Raw genomic sequence first — 27149 nt, 5'->3', positions numbered from 1 at the left:
GCAAAAAATAAATAAATTATATCGCAATTATAAGATAAAAAATAAATACAAAACCGGAGTACCAAAATTTAAAACAGAAGTGTGTACACATTTAATAGGCACAAAGCATTTTATTAAAAACATTATTTCTTTGCATATCTGTATCTATTTCCATATCTATATCTAAGTCTATATCCATATCTATATATATATATACCCGTACATGCACACATACATATCCATATATACATATATACACATACACACAAATGAACATATATATACACACATATAAATATCCATGAGAATATTACATATTTATAATTCTGTTTTATCTATATCTACAAATATGCAATTTTATTAATATATAAACTCCTGATCGAATAGCCAGTCTATTATTTTGCCCTCGTCACTTTTGGTAGTGCCATTCCAAAAAATTGAAAAAAAAAAAAAAAAAAAAAAATTGAATTTCTAAGGTTGTTTGGTAACAAATTGGACATAACTGGAACCACATATTTTAGAGTTCTTTTCCCATATTTGTTGCTTGTCTTTGGAATCACTAAACCTTCATTTTGTGTGAATCTTGTGTAATAACCATGATCCAATAAATTTAGAATTCATATCAATATTAGAAATTTTATAATAAAACTTCATAAAAATATATATTTTACATTTGTCTTTATTACATATCTGTACTTCAGAGGCAGACGGATGCAAATCCAGAATTTAAATGATAATTGTATCAAATTCATTATTTAAATTTAGCGAGTACTCTCAGGTAAAAATCCTGTAAAAGGAAATCGACTGGAGATTAGTCGGTCTCATGGTGTACTGGTTATTGCGTTTGCCAGGCATTAAATAAATAAATAATTGTAAAACAATAAATATCGATCACCGTATTGTATTTTATCAAACCATGTAAATTTTTGCCGTGGTGTAAAATGGGCCATTAATGCGATATCACGCAGTGGGCTCGTGGTTTGTACGTGCGCAGCGATCCAGTCTCCGTGAATGTACGGTACACTCAAGGTAGCCCCTTTTTAGAAAAGCTTAGAAAAAAAGCGCATTTGTAGATGCGTCCACCACGGACAAAATCATAAAGATTGGTTGCAATATTCTCCGTGACGAGTAGCAGATGTAACCCGTTACTAATGTACAGAATGAATTAAATGTCTAGCGGTGTATTTTGCAAGAAAAATTTAGATTAATGCAAATGGACAAAAATGATTGATTCGGTTTAATATTACTGTATACAATATACAATAAAGGTGAACTTATCTCCATTGTTTATCGCCAAGAATATTAAATTACATGGGCGTTTGTAACCAGTATATGACAACATCTGTGCAATGTTATCAAATATCAAATATTGATATAGGGTATGAATAATTCAACGGCTAAATAAGAAGGAACATTGAGTCAGCGTTCAATTTTGCATTGGCATTTGAAACACAATATGCTCAATTCAAAATAATTTTAAAAAACAACAAAAATTACACCGAGAAAAAAGAATCGGAATGTAATTCTGTATAGAAGCTGGTCTACACGGTGGCCAGTAACCTGGCGCGCGTATTGGCAACGACATCCCCAAGTCAGCGAGTCCATGATTGAAGTATTCATTTTCCTCTCATAAGAGAAGCAGTTCATATTTCTATCACTATTTTATAACCCCAAACGTAAATGTAATATGGTAAAAAAAGATCGAGTCGTATGGCGCATCTGACCTTGTATGCTGGCCACCACTGACCTAGATAAACACATTAATTTATAATGTTTAATAACCATGTACACTTGATATTCTATTTTTTTTTTCATCTATTGATATATTTTACATGCCCCTTACTTTATTTAAAAATAAATTAAGACTTATTATTTCTGGCTGCGATACGATCCCTCTTACTATTTAATGATGCACACACCTGAACACTTACTCCCACACTAATATATATCTACACTTACTCTTATACAAATACACATAAACACACACACACACACGCTGTAACACCATTTAATAATATGTATGATTTTTATTTACAAACTTCGCTGGTCTGTTTGGTTCTTTAAAATAAATAAATATACACGCATCAGCTTAATAAAAATAATATTTACCTGGGAGGATTTGAGTAAGGTTACGGTGAATCTATGCCCAGTCAGCTGGCCGGGGTCCCGGGACAACATCGAGCGCAGATTCATGGACTCTCCTTCCATTTCCCTCTCTACGCTGCCCATTTCTAGAAACATCATCGCAATTCAAATAAAGCCGTTGGCAAAATTTATATTTGAACCAATAACTTTATGGTATTCATTATATTAAACTAAATACGCTATTATTTAGGTAGGTAGATTTTTATGTATAGTTTATTTGGGCATCAATTATTAATTTCCGTTTTTGGTGGAGATTTGTAAGTATGCTTCTAATACCCTCCATATATTATAAATTATAAGTGGTTAAAACCCTTACATAGACAGAAGTGACAGAATTAATCAAAATTGGTTATATATATTGGTTATTGGTTCTAAACTGGTTAATTTCACTTCATTATAATGTCAAACTCGGTTGAATACATTTTTTTTTTTTTTTGTGGATACTGTTATATCTCTTAATATTTTATTTATATAAAATATACTTAAATCGTTCTTAGCATCTAGATCTTGTCCTTTTAATAAATAAATCAAATTGCAAGAATCTGTTACAGAAAAACATTGTTTCTGAAAATCGTTTAGTAATTGTTTAATCTCTGTATTTTCGTGTGTAATAAACCGAAAATTGTAAGTAACTTAAATTATTTTATTAATTTATTCCTTGAGGTTAAATCCATTTAATCATATGTTTTACATGAAATAACAAATAGCTACTATCTAGTAGAGTATAATAATATACCTCTACACATGCGTATTATTAAAGAATACTACAAATAAAAAAATATTACATAAACATACATTTCAATAAACATCAGGACAACACGCTCAATATTACTATAAATGAATCTATGCAATGTCTCGTAGCAGTCTCCTGCAATGGTCTCTTCCCTTAGATAATATCCAAACTTGTACACTTCTCCCGAAAATGGCTTTTGTTTTGGAGAACTTAATATGTTCATCCAGTTGTACTAAGATATTTTTTTTTAAAATTATTTATTGACAATTCTTGATGGGATTCCATCGTAATGATGTAATAACTTATATTTATATATTTATTAAAATTCTTTTAGAAATAAAAAGGATAAAAAATAATAGGGATAGAATTTTAATAAATCAGCAGATAGAATTAAAAAACTCACCCTTATTAGCCCCCTTAGTTGGACCCTGTACATTGTAATAAAACAATAAATGTTTTTCATATAATAGAATATTCTCTTAAAGTACACCGCCAACACATGTTTCAATAATTTGTCTCACTCTGTTGAAATTGAAATATTGCTCATTGAAATATTGCGTATTGTATCTTTTTCAACTTATTTTTAAATCTACTAACACTCAAGATAATATTTAGTTTTATATAAATTACCCTTAAACTGTATAATATTCACCAGTCTGAAGATGCTCATTAGAGGGTGAAAGCGCTAATTGGTCAAATAAATAAGTGGAAGTGTACCAAGTATTTTTTAATCAATAATTAATAACTAATATGTAAATTTAAGTTATTACATCATCATAATTAAAATTATTATTTCTTTAGTTGATGTCTGACATTACGAGTTGTCCCAATGAGGGGAATCAGTGTTTAAAAAAAAAAAAACATATTTGTTAATAGAATATCAATGTAAGCCAAAATTCATTTTTATTTTTGATGTATCGTGTTATTGCTTTGATTTTTTAAAGTTTTAACATGCTGCTTCAAAGTTATGCGGATTTTAAAATTCACGAAACGCATCTTCACTTTTTCGATGTCATTGCTTTTTTGTGCAATTTCCCACAGAAAGCGTCTACCGCACAAAAAAGATTCGAGTGCATAGCAAAATAGTCGAAATTAGAATACCTCCCGTCCTTCTGCGGGCCTGTATGACGGGATTCTCGTACTGCGTGCGCCGGTTGACATGGTCGATGAAGTAGGAGCCGTATCGGGGGCACTCGATGCGCTCCCAGCCGAAGGGAAGCTCGTCCTCGCGGCACTCGGCCAGGCTCTTCTTGCGGAAGCGGGAGAGGCGGGGGTCCAGCCAGTGCGAGGTTCCCGTGTTGTGGCTGCGGAGAAAGAAACAGTTATAATTTCTCATGGCAGCAAATGTCATTCATCATCATTACCTTTCCGCACCTGGTGCATAGGGCACTGCATTGGTACACCAATCGCAGCATATCTTGGTCACTTTTGTTACATGAAGGTAAGATGATCAGTTTTATGCTTCAGTTACCAGTCCAGGGACTATGAAATATTCTAGTGTAAAAAACACCTTTTTCAATAAATATTTCATGTCAACCCGAAACTTGAGGCCTCGCATGGTAGACAAATGCGCTGACCACTATTATTAAAGTCGGATAATTTGAATAGCGCCATTTTTGTGAAAATCACCTCAAGGGCACTGTACAATAATTAAATATCCCAGCACGTCTTGCAGCTTCAGAGCGCATGGACGATTGGAATTCTAGTTCCTTGTTTCCAATTATGATTATTATTAATTATGGATAACTTATATAGTGCCATTTTTGTAATATGATACCTCAAGGGCGCTTTACAAAGTGATTCTGTAGACAAATAAATTTAATTGAAGCTTTTAAGCCTCCGTGGTGAAGTGGTCAAACGCTTGACTCGCGCACGGAAGGTTCCGGGTTCGATCCCCGGTGAGAACACAAAAAATTAAAATGTGATTTTTCTCAAACCTGGTTGTTCTGTAATATAATTCACCACTGTAATTGGGCCTCCTGGCCTGTTGTGGTGCAAAAAAAAAAAGTTAATTTGTAATTTCTATTCTAATTGATCTATTTATATTTAAATATAAATTCTTATTTATTAATTTTTTGTCACATTTAATGTTTATATCTTTTGCATAATTTATGAAAACTTAATTGGTCTTTTTATGTTAAAAAAATGTTGTTTTTAATACTTATTATGTATGACTGCATGTTTTCTGAATAAAATAAAATAAAATAAAAATAACTAAATAAATATTCAAAATCTATTTAAATTGTAAAAGATAAGAGCTAGATTATAGCACATCTTGCAGCTACAGAGCTCATGAACGGTAAGTATTATAACGGTATATATTTACATTATATTTTAATTTGACAATGAAGTTTTAAAAAAAAAATTGGCCTTATTTAATAACCATATTTACAAATAAAAAAAATTAACATAATATAAAAGAGATGAAGAACATTTTAAAGAAGGTAATATAGAAGTCTAGGCATTTACAGGGCTTACGACCTATCATTGGCTGGTTTAAGTGACCACTTTACACACTGTATAACATTCACTCAATATTACATTCAATATTGACATTCAATATGAACAGCTCCCCGGGGATTGAATTCAGTCCTTGTCTTAAAAAAATTTGACAAACTCAAAATATTGTAAATAAAAAAAAAATTAAAACCTCCGAACTTCTACATTTGCTCAAAAAATGAATAACTTGCTGAGCCTCTATTTTAGAAGCTTGTCAGCAGGTACGAAATAAAAGATACAAAAGGAAGTTGTATAAGTAATACACTACAAAACCCAGGGGTGATCCCGGGTCTAATCAACGCATTCAATAAACCTCACCATCTCAGGTTTTCATTAAATTTTGCAAAGATGTACTATTCACAGACTTGGAAAAATGACAAATCTCATTGACATGTTACAACAGAGATGAAGAACATTTAAGAGAAGGTAATATAGAAGTCTAGGCGTCTACAGGGCGTATGACCTGTCAATGGCTTACACACTGTCTTGCAGCTAATGAGCGCATGGACGGTTGAAATTCTAGACCCCATTTACAGAATTGAGGTATTTGATAACATTTACGTATTGAAGCTAGATAACCAATCATCTTGCAGCTACAAAGCGCATGGACGAGGAAAATTCCAGCATACACTCTCGCCTGATTTCATCATTTGTAACCCTGTCACACATTGATTTCCCACACATTCGTCTAAGAGATTGCAATTCGACCGCAATCACTCGGCTTTCATCCTTCCTCTGCAATGTTTCACTTCCATACATAAGTGTTGGGACTAAAACTTCGTCATGCACTGCCAGATTAACTTCGATTTACATATTCTTATTGGCAATTACTGTGCTGAGTGCGCTGTTCATTTTGTTGTCCGCATCCACTCTCCTTTGTTTATACGAAAATAGGGGTTGCGTTTCCACTTAACAGGGTCAGATGCGGGACTAGGAGATGTGCGGACATGATGCACAAATGAGGGAAGGTACCCTTAACGGTTTGTAACTGTGGTGCCAAAAGAAAAACCATCAAGCATATCATCGAGGATTCCCCAGAAAGACATTCCTGAATCGATCCAATAGTTGAATGGCCTGGATCTTGACTTCTAAATAATATTTTATTTAATTTTTTCTCATTTTCATGTTTTAAACTTATTAAAATTGCTTCCTGCCATATTTATTTATTTATATACGGCATTTCTGCCATTTACATATATGTGGTATAAAGAGTGCTTAGAAATAAAAATATTAAAAAAAAAAAAAATTGAGTATGAAATATTAATATACTCGTACTGTACACATTATTAATTACTTGAAATACATATATATTTTAAAGAAATTATACAATTACAAAATACATTAATCAATCAAATTATAACTATTCCAACCCAATCTTCTGAAGATGATTTGCTCTTTTTGATAAAAATATGTTGGTCACTTTATTTTTTAAGTTAGGCAGATATAAACTAAATATATCAAAATGTGATGCATATTCATTCCCGGTATTCTGTAATCTAACAATAGGTGAGTTATATTGAGCTACCGTTCGAGAATTTTGACAATAAAATATTGTAGATGTTCTGCTTAATCTAGGTGGTACATAGAATGAAATCAATTTCAGTAGATCAGGGGTATCAAACATTGGTTTTATTATTTTATATAAAGTCATAAGATCGGTCGATGTTCTTCGTTCTTGCAATTTAGTTAATTTAAGAGAGTCTAAAGTTTTGTTATAATTTAATTGATTAGTAGAAAAACCCATCTTAAAATTAATATATCTAAGAAATTTATTCTGAATTCTCTCAATAGAATCTGAGAAAGTGATTTGATAAGGTGACCATATTGGAGAATTATAATCTAGTTGGCTTCTAACAAGAGATGTGTAAAGATATTTTAATGTGTTTATATTATTAAAATCTTTTCCGGTTCTAAGTACAAATCCTAATAATTTTACAGCTTTGTTAGATATTTTAATAATGTGCTCTTTAAATAATAATTTTGAATCGAACAAAACACCCAGATCGCTCACGGTAGAAACATCAGTAATTTTAATTTGATTTAACATGTAATTAAATAGAATCGGATATTTTATTTTATAGAATCTCATAGCTTGACATTTGCTTATATTGAGTTGTAATTTATTTTGTTGGCACCAGATGTTTAATTTGGACAAATGCTAAATAAAAAATAAATCCAATAGTTTTGATATTTTTCACTATCTGGCCTTCATCGTATGTTCAATGTGGCCCCCCGTCACTTTCCAATTAAATCTTTATTTGAACAGAGTAACGCGTGTCTAATTTTGGATCCACAGTTTTTTAATACAGAGCGTGGCTAAACAAATTAATAGGCTTTGTATAGGTAGGAACAATACAAGTGTGACCAATTCAAAACTGGATCATGCGTAGCCGAAATGTTGTACCTATTATATTATTTGTAACACCAGACCTCGCATATTTAATTTAACCTTATACGCACCTAATGGTGGACAGGGCACTGTATTGCAACACTAATAGGGTCTTTTTCTACTACTACTAATCCCATCACACCATTAAGGGCCGTTTGCATGTGGACAATACAATAGATACGACAATATTGTCTTGTCCCAGCTCCGTGAACAGCCCCGACCGCGCAGGACAAAACATTGGGACACTACGAAAACGAGACGGCGTTTATTACAAACAAGTTCATGAAAAATACTAGTTATTTTATTCCAAGATGTATTGGAATTGTTAAAGAACCAACTAAATAATCAAAAGGATTTTTTCTGCCTCCATTTTAGGCAGAAAAAATGCACAGGAGCGACACATTCGAGTCGAGCAAATTGCTATTGTCACAAGGTCCTGTCCGTGCGTGTCCACACGAGGGCAATACGGCTGCGGTGGTGTGGGTAATCATTGTTCCACGGAGATAGCGTACCCGTCTATCTCGGTGGCGATGTCTCAGAACATTTTTATGTCCTACAAATTGCTGTTTACACGTGGACAATTGTCAAGTCTTGGGACAAAACAATATTGTATTGTCCAAGTGTAAATAGTTTTTTAAAGATAAATATAAAGTATACTTAGATAATTATAAATATATACTAAGAATAGATAATGTCGGTTAGGCGGATTTTTTTGGCTCTAATGATATAAGTAAAATAAAATCATGTGTAAAAGCCAGTAAGTAAAATAAAATCATGTGTAAAAGCCAGTAAGTAAAATAAAATCATGTGAAAAAGCCTATAAGTAAAATAAAATCATGTGTAAAAGCCAGTAAGTAAAATAAAATAATGGGTAAAAGCCTCATCAAAAAAATCACATGAAACCAAATTAAAATAATGCATAAAAGCCAAGTTAGTAAACAAACAAAACAGTTAATTTAAAAAAAATCCAAGATACTTACTCTATAAAATAAACCTCTCCATTTGAAGTGTAGGCCTTTTCCCAGAGAGGGGGGAGAGGTCCAAGAGCGAAGTCATCGTCCTTTTCACTCTTGCCTCCGTTTGAGAACTGCCGCACCCTGTCTTCGGCGGCCGCTGCTACCGTAGTAGCCGAGGACACCGAGTTCACGGAACTCAAGCCCCCAGTGGACACACTGGCAGTCGATATCCCGCCAGTCGATATGCCTCCAGTCGAGAGCTTGTCCGCTTCGGTCAATTGAAGCGAGGAAGAAGCAGTTTGCGAGGCCATTTCTATGGTCACATCTTGAATTCGGAACACTTTCGAATTACTTGTATCACTATGATTTAATGCTTTTTCTCGCCGCACTCACATTTTTCTATGAACTTTTAGGTAAGTACCCAGGGTACTTACTTAGTTTGTAGGTAATTTTGTTTATGATCTAAATATAAATGGAACATAAATATTCAAATTTTGATCAGTGACATTTCGTTTTGTTTTTATTTTTAATGAATAGTTTTGTTTAGTGATTTTATACTCAGACCAAGGTTTTTTTTCTCTATACGGACTAAAATATTTAAAAATCAACTTTGCTATTTTTTGTATGAATGTGATTGCTTCTTTGAGATTAGTCAGACCAAATAGGTAAATCAAAATTTGAAGCTTGGTAGAATAATTTATTGGATCATTTAGCCATGTTGTATTCTAGTCCCATTATTGTTTTTTTGGTTTTATTTATACATTTTTTTTCCATTTGTATTTGCTTACTTCGTATAGTATATCCATAGAATCATAATAGTTCAGAAACCATGTATGCAAATCAAACAGAAACGTTACGTATTGGCCATTAGCTACTCTGTAGACGTCACTTAGTACGCAACTGCCGGTTTAAATTCAACTACGCCGTGTTGTGTCGTTTTTAAGTGTCAAAATACTGCTGGGATTAAAAGGGAATAGGGTGGGATTACATTTCATGTGTGAGTAGCAAATTCACATGTTATTTTAGAATTCAATTATTTTACCGTTTGTCAGATTGTCAAATAAAACAAGGCGGACATTTTATTAGTATTTCCAGGGTAGTCGAATTTTTTACCCGGCTTTCTATTAATAAACTTTAGCGTAATATTAAACTGTATTAATTTTACTCAATTACTAAATGATTTGTTTTTTTTGCCTGATAAAAGTATCGGTATATAAAGATAAAGTTGTCAGCCTCATGGTGTAATGGTCAGCGCGTTTGCCTACCATGCAAGAGGTCTCGGGTTCAATTCCCGGCATGGTTGATAAAAAATATTTATTAGAAAGGGTGTTTTCACACTAGAATATTTCACTGATCACCTTAAAAAAATATTTCTTAGATTTTTTTCTTGCAACTGGCGGGAATCGAACCCGCAAAGCTACGGCGATAAATGCCTGCCATTAAAATAAATATTTAAGAAAACGCCTTAACCTATTTTTTTATAGTGAGTCAGACATGCTTAAATACACTATTTTGTGTGATTGCATATAAACCTGTTTAACCATTCTTTCGTCATCCATTCGTTCTACGTGACCAAACCATCTCAGATACCCTCACTTGATCTTATCAATTATACCTAACTCAGATTTACACTCTCGCCTGATTTCAACATTTGTAAACCTGTCCTATATTGATTTCCCACACATTCGTCTAAGAGATCGCATTTCGACTGAGTTCACCCTTCCTCTTCCAGTTCCATGCATAAGTGTTGGGACTAAAACTCCGTTGACATATTTTTATTAGCAATTACTGTACTTAGTGCGCCATTCATTTTGTTGCCTGCATCACTATCCTTTCAACATCTTTTTCTACTCTTCCATCTTCTGAAAACATGCTTCCCAGATACACAGCAAATTATTCTACTTGTTCAAGACATTCCATGTTACATTTAAATAAATGTATTTAAAAAAATATAATTTTCGCTAAAAACGAGATGCTAACTCTCATCTTAAAATAATTGAAAATGAATCAAACAAACAAACCATCTCGCCGTTTCCCCGTAGGTGTAGGCAGAGAGGATAGAACGCCATATCACTCTATCTTTGTATACAGACCTCGCTTCCTCAACATTCATACACCTTCTCATGCACGCACGCCGATTATTCCTACTTTTGACATGTCCATCTTCAAGTATTTGATGGACTTGATCGTGCCATGTCTTTCTCGGCCTTCCTCGATTTTTGCATCCATCAACATTCGCATCGTAGACCCTTTTAGCCGTTCTTTCGTTGTCCATTCGCTCTACATGTCCAAACCATCACAGCACCCCTTATTTATTCTATCGATAATGCATATCTCAGCCTTACACAGTTCACGGATCTCGACATTGTGCACCTATCATGCATCGTTTTGCCACACATTCGCCTGAGGGATCGCATTTCGACAGCATTTAACCTACTTTCATCATCATTTTTCCAATTCCATACTTCGCTCCCATACATTAGAGTTGGCACTAGAACTCCGTTGTGAACTGCTAGTTTAGCCACCTGCGATAAACATTTGTTTTCCAAAGTAGATTTCAGTGCACCGTTCGAATGAATAAAAAGTTGTAATAATTCGAAAATCGCAGATAATTAAAAATAATGTTCTTAATGTTATATTTGTGTTGATATAATCAGCGTTATGTAGAGAAAACAATGAAGAACAATGGAAAAATACGTTGCGGAAACAAAACAATGAGAAAAAATAAACAGTAAAAAATATTCGTGACACTTCACATGAAAATACTGGGATGGCGAGTATTTAATATATTCATATTATGTTCCGAACTCATTAAATAATAACAAACACGTTGCGTTATTTTGAATAATTACAAATAGAACTTATTTGAAAGTTAAAAAAACCGCAGGAGACCGTTGCGGCTAATTTAAATAACGATTATAACTTAACGAATATTCATTGACACAAACCAAACTTAACCTCAATACATTCGAATCAAGTTTTTTTGTGACGGTTTAAAATAATTGGAATTCCAAACATCTGACGATCAAAAAGGTCCGAAGCAGGTACCTATGACTAATGAATGATGCTGTATATAATTCCCGTAAATTCAGCCCGACGATTTGAAGAAATATAAAAATGTTTGCGTAAACAAATATGTTAATATTTCACAATACACTTGCACCGCAAAGAAACCGTATAAAATCTTTTAATAGCTTAATACCCCGCCGAAGAAGACCATCAACGCCGAGACTTAATCGAACGAGGAAAACTGACGAATAAGAAGTTCGGGAGCTTTTGTTTTAAAAAATAAATCAATTCCATGTTTAAATTTGTAAGTACGGAAAGTTTAAATCTATATTGTGCTTGTAAAAATTGTACAGCCGAATTGATTGCGAAAAAGTTTAAAATTGTTCAATCTGAATTGTAATTTAGATTTGTAAACAGAACGCGACTTCAATTCAAAGTTTTTTTCCTATGTGAAACGTTTTAGGGCGTGCTAGATTGCTACATTGCTAGATAGTAGATAGCCCCCCATTCGATGCATTCGCGCGACAGGAAGTGATATGGTGCAAGTAGATCAACACATCAACAGGTGCTCGGCTCGAACGACCGCAGTTTGCGCCGTTTGGCGGATAATTATTACATGTACGTCTGCCCACAATATTCACAATCACACAAAACTTTCCCCAACTCCCAGATCCGGCGAGAGTCGGGACGACGAGTCGCTTATAAGCACAAAAACAAATGAAAGCTGTCTCACATTACTCGATTGTTTACATGGAGGTTTACATATTCAATTAACGCGACACACTTGATCGCGTATCGCGTCAAAAGTTCCCGGTCCGAGTATAGCGAACGCGACGAACTTCGCTTTACAGTTACTTAGGCGCGTTTCATTTATGAAAAGTAAAAGTTTTGCCACTTTTAGAAACTTTTCAAACTAGTTGACACAACTGAACGGAGAACTGTACGCAGCACCACCCGCGTTGAATTTTTTTATGACACTGAAGGATAGTGATGGGCCGGCCGCGATTGGTCGCAATCCGCAATCGCACTATCGCCCGAAGGCGGTGCGTTGCGCTGTGCCCACTATCTGTTAGTCGACAATCGACAGTTTTAAAAAAAAATCATTTTTGTTCGTTTTGTGTTACACCTGGTTATTTTTTTATTATTTCCTAGAACTTACATTAAATACTGTTAAAAATACAATTAAAAAAAACAAAATTCTTGTTATTTACATATGTAAAACATTTGGGAATTTATTAAAATATTTGAGCTGTAGAATTTTGGGGAATTATAATCCAATTGGAATACCATTGAAAGTAATGAAAAATTCAAAAGGATCTCTATAAATCAATTTTGGTTAATGTTCTTTTGTAAATGATCGATAGTCAAGAAGATTCTCATGTATTTATGAGCTCTTTTTTATTTTACGATATAAATTATTCAATATTATATTAGAAAATGAAAAAAAAAAAATTTCAATATTTTTTTTATTTGCCTCCCTTTTCAATCACCAAACGTATCGAACATATTAAGGGAAATAATAATACTGAAATAAACATTTCGGATCAGACGAAAATTTGAAACCACAGTATTATGGAAAAGCGGTTTCATAATTTTAAATGTGTTTTTAACTTCGACCAATGAGCAATGAACTTCAGCCCTACGGAAAGTTGGATACAAAAATGTTTTCTTGCGCGCGGTAAAAATTAGAGCATTAAATTGGGCAAATAAATGGGGCAAAATTTCTTGAAAATGTACAAAAAAAATTTCAATAAAAACTAACTACTTTGAATGACGTCACTGGTTCATTTGAATCAAACGATAATAAGATGGTTGTGGAATATTTCCGGTTTGCTTACCGTCAACGAACCAATCGGCAGAACTGACCGAGGAGAAGCGGAAGAGAACTTGAGAGGTAAAAAGTTTTAAAAAAATTTTTGGCTTAAAAAAAATGAGAAAACCACTGAACTTCCTCACAAAATAGGTCTTATACATATTCTAACAATTATTATAAACCGCCAACACTTGTTGGTGCAATCCTTTTTTACCAGAATGTGTACAAGACCCACATATAAAACTACTTTGGCTGAAACTGTGGCTAAGCCTTTGTCCTAAACATAGTCAATATGTGGAATTTTTATTTGATGTTAATTTTTTTAAACAATGAATTTATTTGTGCTTCTTTTTCCCTTTTTACTACTTATTTATAACTATTATTTTTTATATTTCTTGAATTTTGCAACCACTGTATTATCTTCACAATATTTTTATAGGCAGGCGGACTTTGCTGATGCGCCTATATCTCGTGTACTGCTTTTTGTCCAAGTTCTTCTTCCTTCAAAAAAGCATCCAAATGTTTTTTGAACTGGTTGGACTGAAATGGAATGGACAACTAGACTTAGTAATTTATTCCAGCCTGAAACTACCCTGCTGGAAAGGAAGATTTTCTTGGGAGCGAGGTGGAATTGGGGATGATAGAGTTTCCAGTTATGACCCCGCAAATACATCTCATGCAGAAAATATAAAAATATAAATACTCTACCATATCATGACACAGTTTCCAAATTATTAACTTTTTCAATTTGGGCCCGAGTGGGGTGCCACGATTCACATCCATAAAGGAAAATAGGTGTTATGAAGGCATTCGCGGTATTTGGTTTTCACCGAGTAAATATTAGATCTCCAGACGACCCTCATACTGTTGAATGCGGCGCCCGCTATTCCTAGTCACACTCCCAGTGTCTTTTTGAAAGCTGCCATTTTTCATTACGTATACTCCCGGGTACTTGAAACTCTCGACAGTGACTCATAATGAGCACAACAAGCTTATTGTATTTTTTTTCGTCGATTCAACCTAATTAAGTGCTTTGGGTAATGCTTAAGGCCGCAATAATGTTCTAAATGAAAACCATCATGTTTGGTTTCATGTGATTGTATTTATTTAACATTTAATCGTCAATGTGGACATATATGAAGCAAAGAGTAGTCGCATGCAAAAAATACAAATCCACAAATCAACCACTCTCTAGGGGGAAGAGAAGATTCAAAATACCAGGCCTGGACTCGGCAAATTCACATTTGATATCAATTCAATAGAGGACAGTAAATTAGGTACAGAAAATAAAACAATTTTGAGTCTTTTTGGTTTTTATTTTTTTATATACATAATTTAAGATATATACTTTTATATACATAGGTTATAATGCTTTCAATTTAGTTCCATCGTATAATGTCAGATGTCAGGTTAATAAAACGATATCCATGTTGATGGGAGTTGATTTTGCATTCCCAAACATATCATTTTGATCAGTTTACAGTATGAATATTTCAGTATAATACAAACGAAATTGATAAAAAATACGATGTATACATATATTCACCACAAAACTATGTGCCAGTTTTTCCGTGTCCAGACGGACTGAAAAATGGAGTTCTATGGCTTAGTCAGAGGAGAGGAAGGGTCAACTTAAAATTGATTACATATTAGTATGCTAATTTATCGTTGATTTAAAAAAAAAACTAATTTAATAAAAAGCATATCACAGTAACAAAAGATTGATAGTTAAAAGTATTAGATCTTGGTTGAAATATTTGTTGAAGGACATGTTCTAATTTCTCTGAATTTGCCCTCAGATTTCACCCGATTGGTGAATTACACGACACAATATTCATTGGATCGAATCTTGCACAAGATCTTGTAGCATTTTCAGACCTACGTAATACGAGCTTAGCTTTGACTCGACAATTTTTTAATGCTGGCTTTTAGTTTGATACAGCCTTGAGAAGGCAAAAAATTCTAACTAAAATATCATCGCCTTAATTTTAATACCATGTAAGTCATTTTTTCTGTATTTGAGATTAATGATTGAATATTTTTCACCGTAAAATTTAATTAAAGAACCGTTTAGATGCTTTTTTGAAGGAAGAACTAAAAACAAGACACGAGATTTGGGAGCATCAGCAAAGGCTGCCTGCCTAGAACGAATAATAATAATGATACAAAATAGCATCTTTCTCCATCATTTGGACAAAGAAATTATTGACGGAAAAGAGATAAAATGCATTTTTCCAATACAGCGTTTTTCGAAGAAGATGCATATTCCTTGGAATATAACACAAGTCAGAAATAAAATAGTTTACATTTACATCCCACGCCTGCGATACAACTGTCAACGCGCATTTGTTGTTACTATAATGTGCTTTTTAGAACTGCTGGTTTACCAAATAAAAATAAATGTAAGAAAAAAATATTTGATTAAAAAAAAAACCAATAAAGTTTCATACAAAATTAATAATTTATAAAGTTTTTATTGTCTCCTGTAAAGTTGTCATTTAGTGATTTACATTGTATTCAAATGAAGGCGACGATATGGAAAATTGAAAAAATATTTAGTTTTATCTTTCATTATATTTTAATTAGTATTACTGTATTATTATTTTCTGTCTTTCTCTTTATTTCTTACATTTTTTTTGTTCTCATGTATATTTGAAATTATATCAATTCAAATTACCAAATAACTATAACAGTGTGAGTCACTCTCCGACCACAAGATCTAGTCTCTTTTTTGGACAGTTTTAATGATTAACTAAGAAAATATTAAAAATATTATTTTTTCAGCAAAGAAAACAAAATTATGCCTTTCCTAATATTTTAGAGAGAAAATATATTGAAAATATTACAATAAAAAAGGTCATTACTGTGAATATATGTATACTAAATACTTTACAAAATCAAAGACCAACATTGTGAACTGCATAAATGTGTTTAGCATTATGTAAAAATAAATAAATAAATTGCTAAAGAGACATTTTATAAATAGTTGGACCAGAAGAATAGTGTAATATTTTTCTTAGCACAGATCTTTAAGGCTAAATTATTAATATTAATTAGTAGCCATATTCGTATAACTTTAATTGCAAACAATATAATTGTTATTCAAGCTTATAATATACTGAATATAAAATGCGAGGTCTAACGCATAGAGCGCGCTTATTTATTTTCAACATTCTAATATACAAAAAATCATATTAGAATATTGCGAAAAATTATAAATATTATTTACTGATTAAAGATAAATCTTTTTATTAATTAATTCATAGTTAACATAACACTTTCATTTGGTAAAAAATAATATTTTTTGAATTTACATTGGGTAGAAATCAACAAATGTTTATTTTTCATTGGGTAGAAATCAACAGATGTTTATTTTTCATTGGGTAAAATTCATACCTTTGTATTTTTCATTGGGTAGAAATCGGCAATTTTAATGGAATGGTACTGGATACCTCCGGAGTACCTACGTGTGATTTTATTTTTTGAATAAGCGCTAGACCTCGCATAAAATTATTTTTTGCGCATCCTTTAAAAAGATGACAAATTTATTAAATATTATTTTTTCATCCAACCCACACTTAACTATGTATGAATTTTAATGGCATATGACAAAAATCACCAATTATTCTTATCAAAAACACATAAAAACAAACCTTTCCATTTTGTTAAAAAAAAAAACTGCAGCATCAGTTGCCAAAATATAAATACACGAGAGAAAAATTGTCATGGCTGATAAAAACATTATATTTACTTTTTAAAATTTGTACTAAATTCACCCGAAAGGAGATTTTATTTGAATTTTTAGATTAGCAAATTTTACATGCTGACATAATTTCAATTAATTATTTTTAATTAATGTTGAGATTAGTTTTTATTTTTAGTATTAAATATTGTAGTGTGGGTTGGCGATGATATTTTACAATCACAGATACATTCTGATATTAATTTTTATTAAAATAATATTTTGGGTATAAAAGGAATGCTTTGACTGAGCATGCTACATTCTAAATAAATAGAAGATAAAATATATTCAAGAAATCAACTCAAACATATATTTGGATCAATTCAACTTCTGTATTTTTATCTAAATAACTGCACCTAATAGAAGCATTTAGACACAAACATTGACGCATGATAAATAGAAACATTACTACCGCTATTTTTAGCAATTTTTGCATTGTTCTAAACAAAACGAATTGCCCTGAACTGTTACGACTCAGTCCGAGAAACGTTAGTCCACATCGACCATCTTTCGATGCGTACGGAATTCCCTCCAAGATCGTTGCTGTTATAAACGCGCATTACATAGACAGCAATCATCGTGTGAGAATCGGCAGCTCGTCGACTGATCGGTTTGGGGTCTCCACTGGAGTGAGGCAAGGCTGCGTCCTCTCCCCTGTTCTTATTCATCATATTAATGGATTTCATCTTAAGTAAATTGATACCACTTGACCGAGGTATAAAAGTGAACTCCCCCTAAAGTTGTGCGACTTGGAGTACGCAAACAATGTCGGTTCTTCTTGAAAAATCTAGTGATTTTCAGAAAATTGTTGACAGACTGCAGAAAATTTCAGCTCGCCCGAAAGACCCGGATCATGGGCAACAAATCCTGTTCTGATCAGCCTGGGCAGAGGATTGAGAAAGTTGACGGCTTCAAATACTCGGGGGTTCACATAACTGAGGATGGAAGCATGCACAGAGAGCTCGCAACCAGCCTAGGAATTGTTGGACCAACTGTCTGGAACTTTAGTCTATATTCGGTCAAAATGAAAAGCCAATTATTCACATAACTTGTGCCTTTAAAATAAGTAACACTTGAAAATAAAAAGATAGCAAATTACGATATACAGCTGGCCGTAGAAGTGACGTCCAAAGGGAAAGTGTAGGTGCCTCATATTGAGGGGTATCTAAATCACCTTCATGTATGTTCCGCGATTTTGCGTAGTTTTCGAGTTATGATTTTTTTTTTAAAGTTTTTGAAAATTTTCTATCGGATCAGTTTTTAATTTTTGGAAGGTTTTTTCAAAATTTTTTTGTAACTCATTATTTTTAAATTATACTTTCACGCATATAATAATTGTTTTCATCCAATCTATGGACGGACCGCGCATGAAGCACGTTTAGCTCCAAAACCGATCAGTAATTAAAAAAATAATAAGTGGTTAATATCACTGTTGTTATATGTTCATTTAAATTAAATTATCACTTATTTAATAAATTTTATAGGATTTACGAATGTATTGAAAGGTACATGTGAATGTTCTTTACAGTTGCAGTGTAATAAAAGCGTTCTCTCATAAGACACGACAGAAAGGAGGGCAATTACCCACAAATTGAAATGCTGAAATGCGCTCGTAATGTGTCTATTAATCATGCGTCATTGGACACAAACAGTGTGGCTATACACAATTTAACAGCGTATGTAAGCGATGTTTACGCTAAAAGCCGTACATATAAAAATGCATTTTTATCTCACCTTGCACTCTCGAAGGCTTCGTGGAAAACACATTCAACAAATTGTTACCGAAGATGTCGGAAAAATTAGAATTTTTCTCTATGACTCATCATTCTTATTCACACTTTTGAATTTCGCATTAAATTCTAGCTAGAAATTTGTAAAAATATTTCTGTCCATACAGGATGTTCAATTTTGAATGACAGTTGCAAAAAATATATGGCTTCTCTTCGTCACTATTGGATTTTATTCTAAATTTATAGAAACACAACGTAATCAATTATGAATGAAAGTTGTGTCCAAAAGGATCAACTTGCGAAACACTAGAAATTACAGTGTTTCTGGTTTTTGACTTGCTATTAATAATTAATTGAAGGGCAAAAATGAGCTCATTGCAATGAGGAAATTCAGCCCTTCGGGAAGATGCAAATCCAGAATTTGATGAATGACATTTCGATTTTCGTATCCAGTTTATGATCATGCCCATTGATTTTAAAGAAACGTAAGTCTTATAATGAAAGAAACAATGTATTAAGATACTGAAAAGACAAATGAATGCTATAATTTTTTAGAAATCACTTAGAGAATGTAGATTCTTTAGACTCTTGTTCAACATTTGACGTTTGGATTTGCATCCGTCTGCCTCTGAGGAATAGAATTGTACGGCAAAGTTTTTTATGCATGGAAAAATATTTTAATAAAAACAAACTACTTTGAACGACGTCAATAGTTCATATGAATCAACCAATGATTAGAATTGTGAAAGATTTTTGGTTTACGGCAACATCGGCAGAACTGACCGAGAAACGGAAGAGAACTTAAGACCTCACATGCGGAATAATTTCAGATACATAAAATCATAGTGCTGATAATAAATGATACATAAATTTTCGAAAAATATTTTTTTTGGGTTAGTTCAATAGTCGGTCAACTATTAACAAATAATATTAAAAAACCACTGAACTTCTTCATTTTAATTCCTTTTATTCACCAGAATGAATCCAATGCAATGGAATATTCAGAACTAACCAAACACGGCTCCTTGTCTGAAATGTATGGGGTCACGGCTGGCAAAAAAAATAGTAAAAAATGTGACAATTGCTGGAATGAGCTAGTTTTTGTATGCTCAAGAAAGGAGTTTTTTATATACACGCTTTTTCAGGGCCAGACTGTGAAACTTCAGAGGAACATTCCTCATAGTAAGCTTTAAAAAAAATCCTAATAATTTTTTCCCAAAAACTAATTAAAAAAATATATATAAATAATCTCAAAATGGAGTATACCTTTAATTTCTCGGACTAGCATCCCTCCCGCAAATCCCTACCCCTCCCCTAAATTTTTTTTTACATAAAAACGTATTTGACCAGCCAAGCGATACGCACCAGACGCGGACAAGGGAAGCGGCTGGGTAGGAGAGGGGCAGGGGTTTGAAGAGGGACCGCTAGTCCGAGAAATTAAGGATTAACATTTGTAATCGGGTTGTGGTCCTGTGGCTACTGTCTTGGACTCATGGACCAAAGGTCTGTGGTTCGAATCCCACTCTACCCCAACTTGATTCCATTTTCTAAAAGTGAGTTATTTACAACTCTTGGAAATGGCCCTCAAAATGAAATATTTGAGTAACATAAGAACGCAAATATTTCTTTTTAATAAAAAAAAACTCCATTTTGAGATTATGAAGAAAAAAAAAATTTGTTTTGAAAGTTCATTTTTGGAAAAAATTATTAGGATATTTTTTCAGGCTTACCATGAGGAATGTTCCACTGAAGTTTCGCCGTCTGGCCCTGAAAAACCGTGTATATAGACATTTTTCTTTGTTTTTTCTTTTCTGTGATTGTATGTAAAAATACATCTAATGTTAATTAAAAAACTATTAAATATGAACTGAGTGCCCCCCAAACAATGTTTTTATTCTTCATTTTACTCCTTCATTATTTTTAATGACGCCATTTTTTCCACATAGTCTTCAACTGTATTTCAAATTACCGATAAAAATTTATGCCATTCAAAATAAAACACCTGTATAAAATTTATAAATAATATTTTTCAAATTAATGGAATTCAAACCGACGCAACATCTTCAGCAAGTAAAAATTCAGATCAATTAAAATTACGATAAATAAATATTTGATGTTTTTTTTTATTTTCAAAAAAAAAAACTATTATGCTCTTGTCTGATTGAGCACAAAATTATGAGATAAGGTCAGATTTTTTTTTTAATGGTGACAAACTGTACCGTAAGGTCGTCTAATAATCGAATATGTACTGTAAATCTCCTTTGGCTGGTGTGAGCTAAGATGGGCGAGCTTAATTGACCGACTTTGATATTAACAAGTTAATGATTTGATGAAACCAGTACATGCACAGACGTGTAATAAATAGACATGTTACTCCTCTATACTAGCTATTGGGTTAAGGAATAAGTTCTCAAGTCGTGAATTGCCCAAACAAATGAACTTCGATCAGAAAACGATTCTCAATCATCTTCATGCAATGGGATTTTCTAAAAAATTGGGAGCCTGGGTGCCCCCGAGCAGACCGAGACAAACCAAGAAACTCGCCTTCGAATTGCTTCTCAACATCTCGCCCGCCACCGAGCAACATGTGGACGCCAGGAGCATTTTTGTACTGAATCGATGCAGTGCTATCAAAGCATTTTTTCATCACAAATGATACATTTCTGCGTAGCATCGCGTCTGATGATGATGAAATTAAAATGCCATTTTCTTTGCGCCAGTACTGTGTCTATTTAATTATACGTCATTGAGTATTTGTATATAAAATTACATCAAATTTTTACATCTGCAACAACTTAATGCAGGTTTTTTTTTTCATGGTTTCAATTGGGCAAAAAATATTCTAATTAAGCCTGAAGGTTCATTGTTCTAATTTAACGGTTCATAAAAAAAAGTCAAGACTCCTTTTTTTCTCATTAAGTGCCACAGCAAAATAGAAAGATAAGATTTTAAGCACATTTTCACATTTATGATTTACTTAGGCGAGGTGATCTTTCACACCTCAGGGGGGCGATTACAATCGGAATATACGGCAGCCATATCTTCACTATGACGGTATAGTTGAAGATAAATTCTCCAGGGTGATTACAAAGATACACCTTTGGCTGTGTATCTTCGAAATTTGAGGTAAGTACATCGATAGCTATCGGGGACACCCGTACACCACGGTACACGTATCTACGCACTGGAAGTGACAACAATCATGTTCAACCGGGCATTTGCTTTAATTGCGATTATTCAAATTTTTAATCGTTTTGAGGTGGGTACTTTTTATCACAGAAATCGATTTAAACAAAAGAAAAATTAGTCGATTTTAATTTCACATTGAGGTGAGTTACGTTGCATGCGTCAGATCATTTGACGTTTGAGATGGCATAATGCGCAGGCGCCGTAAGGTGCAATGGCAACACTTCGGAAGAAATAGAATTGTAACATTTATGAAAAATATAATAAATATAACCATTTAAATTTTTTCATCATTTGCCTTATTTCTCTGAAAACACGTATCGACATGTCGGTAGACCCGGGTTCATCACACCAAGGTAGATAGAGATAGAAGAAAAGTTAAGTAGACGTCTCAATATGCACCAATGAAGACAGTGTTTGTAATCACCCCCCAGGTACAATTTTTAAGAAAAAAATCACTTCGGTCATAAATCAAATCTGGAACTTTAACCACATGCCTATTAAAGCAAACTAAAATGGTAAAACATTTTGTAAATGTGCAAAAACATATTTTATGTCGAAATTTTGGCGGCCAAAGTGTTAGAAATCAACAATATTTTAGCTTACAAAATTTTTTACCGTTTACAGTAAAATTTGAAATCAGACAGCACTTGAATATCGTACCTTAAAATGTGAATTTTACTCACCGCTCACGTGGTTTTTAATGAAACCGCGGCTTAAATAGAATAAAAGATCACACCACATAACGAAATTCACAAAACTAATTCTAAAATCATATTCAACGGAATAAAATTGTCAATGTTTGGAAGTGTAACCGCTATGTCTGAACTACGTATCGAAAAAAACCTTCGGAAACCATTTGTTACGAAACAAACATTATAAGTACGGACGATTCTTAACATTATTTACAGTGAACCTAAACAGAGAAGCACCTCTAATATTCTGCATTCGCGTCGTAGTCTACCTTTCGTCAATAAATATGATTGGTGGCGTCACTAGAGGCTGCGGGCTGGAGGGGGATTAGCAGAGGCAAAGGCTGGAAGTATAGTCCCAGTAGGGGAATCATAACTCCACGGTGGACAGCGTAAGAAGCACTATTTCTCTGCAAATATCTGCAAAACAAACAACTTTTTACTACTGTGAAACTGTACTGGGATAGCATCCACAAATTGACAGAAAGGTGGGGAAATGTTGTAATTTCCGATGGACAACACTTTGAAGAAAGAAGAAAAAAAAAAACGGTTTTTAAGTTATAGACCTAATATATGGAACAATGACAGACAACTGGATATATAAACATATTGGGTGTTAACATAAATTGTGTAATTTTTTTTTCAAACATAAAAATGAGCACCAAAAATATAATAAAATGGTAAAAGTTATATGTCATTCGAAAGAAAATTTTCTGTTGTACAAAACATAGTTTATGGTTTTACATTACATGAATTATTTTAAGTGATACAAGCCTTCAAAATGGAATGTCAAGTCGACGAAAGTGAGCATTTTCAACACATTCTGTTCGCATTCAACCGTAGGAATAAAGGAGAATACATTTTTGACTATTTGTCGTAAAACAATGAAGGAGAATTATCGGGATCGCTATAAAATAAGAATGCCTTTCTCGAAAACCATTATGAAAGTTACCTTACCTTAAGTACGGGTGTTAACATACGTTATGTAACATAACATAGATACAAACGGAACTAAGTTTCAGGATATACCGCGTAAAATTATTATAAATACAACATTCGCATTACTTTTCTCGGTGAGCGACTCCGTCACCACGGCGCTGGCGACGAGCCCCTCCGCCGCGTTGTGCGCCTCCCCGGCGCGGTACTCCCCCCAGTCTGCCTCCCCTTCCGCGCCCTCCAAGGCCCACCCGGCCAGGGGCGCGCCCCCCGCCCCGCCCGCGCCCCCGCACGCGACGAAGCACCCGTCGGGGTGGGACAGCAGGTCGAGGGTGGGGTCGATCACGGCGCAAGTCATCTCCTTCAGCGGGTCTATTATCAGAGTCGCCGTAATCTAAAAATAGATTTTATTATGGCAAAATCATCATCATCATTCCCTCTCCATAGGGCACCAATCGCAGCGTATCTTGATCATTTTTCTTTATTAAATATGTTGTATTGCTGACAGCAAAGCCCTCTGTAAGTACAGTAGAACCCCCGTTTTATGTTTTTCAAGGGAGCAACAAAAAAGTGTAAAACTGAGAAAAACCCTAAAGTGAGGAAATTAAAAAGGTACGGAAAAAAATAAATTACATAAAAATAGAATTATTGTACTAGACTATACTATTTAGTACTGTAGTAGTTATTAACATATTACAACAGAGATGAAGAACATTTTAGAGAAGGTAATATAGAAGTCTAGGCATCTCCAGTCACCATTCTGCCTATATTTGAACATCTATATTCCTTCAACTCTTTCATCTGTTGATGTTTGTGAAGTTAAAGAGCTGAAACCTTTATTTATGCATGTGAGATTCATCTAACTGAATTATTTCACCTACACACTAGGCAACACCTGAAAAGGAATATAGATGTTCAAATATGGGCAGAATGGTGAATGCTACACAGTGTGTAAAGTGGCCACTTAAACCAGCCAATGACAGGTCATAAGCCTTGTAGATGCCTAGGCTTCTATATTACCTTCTCTAAAATGTTCTTCATCTCTATTGTAATATGTTAATGTTAACAGCTCCCCAGGGAGTTGAATCCAGTCCTTGTCTACAAAAATTTGGACAAACCCAAAATATTGCTGTAGTAGTTGTAGTGGAAAATTTGTAAGAACTGTCATAATTGGGGATTATTCATATTTACCAATGATTTAGTTAAAAATATTTTGTATTTTTTCAAGCAATACTACAGTGTGTTTTTTTTTATTCAATTTAAAAAAAACATATTTAAATAATTTTATGTAAGTAGTTTTATTTACTCAACCTTCAAAACACGAAAATAAAAATTTGCATAAAACGCATACAGCAATTTTTTCCTTAAATATTGGTAAATTTTATTTATATGGTATCCCTTTTTTACTATGGCACCACAGAATTTCAACTGTCATTTAGATTGCGGCAAAACTGTTTCACTCTTTTATGATAACTGTTTGAACTATCTTCTTTTCACATTATGTTAATAACTTCAAATAATATTTTTATTGCCAAATTGTTGAACTTTCTGCATCGTAATTTATTGATGTAAAGACTTCATTCTTCATAAAAATGCGTCAACTGCATGTCACAATTTAGTAAAATGTCAAAATTAGACACTTAAACAAAATGGTCAATTACACCGCACCTACTTCGAATTTAGTTTGAGACAACAATTTACACATTTTTTATCTACCTTGATTTTATTCACCATTTTGGGTGAATGCGGCAGCACGCGGCTCGGAGCTTTTTGACAGATCGAATGAGTTTCGAAAAAAATTAAACGTAAAACCGGGGTTATGAAAAACGTAAAAAACATCAATTAGTGGAATATTTTCATGAGAATATATGGAAAAAAATGGGACTTAAATATTTCAGTGTAAAAAGCGGGAAAATGTAAAATCGAAGAACGTAAAAACGAGGTTTTACTGTATAATGATGTGCTGTCATTTTTTTTAATTTTGGAATCAAGATGTTACCAATTAAGATGCAGAAACACTACTATGTCACGTCTTTATGGATTTGAAGTAGACAATTCTTTTTGTATAACAGTTTTATACATGTGCAGCCTAGTGTCAAAAATCCAAAATCACTCGCAAACGAGTGGAGGCATATAAAAAAAATAATAAAAATAAAAAAGTGTCAAAAATGAACAAATCCATCTAGCATGAAAAAAAAAACATAGAAAAACCCTCATTTGTGCTATGGGCGTACTTTCAATAAAAAAATCATTCACATACATTCATTAAATACCTAAAACACTATAAAACATGCAAAGCTCATGTTAGCGTTTCATTTTAAAGAAAACATTAATATTTTTATTTTTTTTCATAGACCCTCACTATGAAATATTATCAAATAATTTATTTTTTTTAAATTTATCATTTTGAATCCCCACGAAAACGGTCGATTGCATTGGCCACGCCCCTAATACGTCACGATTCCTGTAAATTTTGAACTTTGTGACCGTTTAAATTTAAAAAGAACATCATCACGAATCTTGACATGTGGTAAGCGCTCACCTTCTCCGGCAGGGGGTCGCCGGGCCCCGAGTGGTCGGGCAGGTAGCGCGGGCAGGAGGGGCCGGCGAGCGCGTCGGCCGGGTCCAGCACGGTCGCGCGCAGCCGCCCCCAGGGGTCGCTGATGCAGTAGGACCGCACGCGCGCCGCCTCGGCCACCACGAACACAGCGCTGCCCTCCTCCAAGCAGCCCCCATCCTCACCTGATTTCCCTGCCATTCGATAAATAATACCAATATCATACACGGGAACCTCGTCTTACAAGGTTTCAAAAAATACAGTCCAAACATATATTTTTTTTAAACGTATACAAAGTCATTATTTCAATATTCAATTAAATTTATTCACTCAGAGTAGTAATGCGCTAACTATATAGAGCCCCTGTCATTATTTTGCATAGAAGGAAACTGTTACATATTTTTGGTTAGAGACAACTTCACTCTGCTGGCGGCCATTTTATTTTGTTTGACAACAGACGCGTAATGGACGCTTTCGTCGATGTGAATGGCTTTGTTTGTAAATAACTTAGTTATTTACTCGTTACAGTAAATAAAAATCGACAATGGTTGCGGCAGTAGGAGCGTCAAAGGTGTTAAAGGAGTCAGTTTTCACAGGTAATTGACTTCGATAAATATTTTTATTTGATTTACGTTGATTTTTGGCATTTACTGTCTCGACATGTGTATTCCATGATTTACTGTCAAAAATTTTGAGTCTGCGTCGAGTAGAAGTCGATTCAAATTTAACTTGAAAATAGCACCGTAGAAATCGCATCTAGAATGACGTGTCCAAATTTCAGGC

General features: G+C 33.6%; 2 protein-coding genes across 2 annotated transcripts in view; both read right to left on the bottom strand.

The window, feature by feature from the left end:
* The window catches only part of Magi (membrane associated guanylate kinase, WW and PDZ domain containing protein magi), a 40506-nt gene extending 27817 nt beyond the window's left edge, over positions 1-12689 (bottom strand). Inside the window, 4 exon segments of the mRNA XM_088239835.1 lie at positions 2089-2210; positions 3959-4161; positions 8726-9163; positions 12444-12689. Coding sequence (XP_088095961.1) covers positions 2089-2210; positions 3959-4161; positions 8726-9012 — 612 coding nt within the window. The 5' untranslated portion in view covers positions 9013-9163; positions 12444-12689.
* Positions 12690-20785: 8096 nt separating this feature from the next.
* Positions 20786-27149, bottom strand: part of Wnk (Wnk kinase) — a 54396-nt gene continuing 48032 nt past the window's right edge. Inside the window, 3 exon segments of the mRNA XM_088239834.1 lie at positions 20786-23293; positions 23939-24203; positions 26352-26560. Coding sequence (XP_088095960.1) covers positions 23244-23293; positions 23939-24203; positions 26352-26560 — 524 coding nt within the window. The 3' untranslated portion in view covers positions 20786-23243.

The sequence above is a fragment of the Micrasema longulum genome, unplaced genomic scaffold (genome assembly GCF_059751315.1).
Source record: "Micrasema longulum isolate JH-2025_06_02 unplaced genomic scaffold, ASM5975131v1 h1tg002280l, whole genome shotgun sequence".
Taxonomy (NCBI): domain Eukaryota; kingdom Metazoa; phylum Arthropoda; class Insecta; order Trichoptera; family Brachycentridae; genus Micrasema; species Micrasema longulum.
This window is presented reverse-complemented; position numbering and strand designations above follow the sequence as displayed.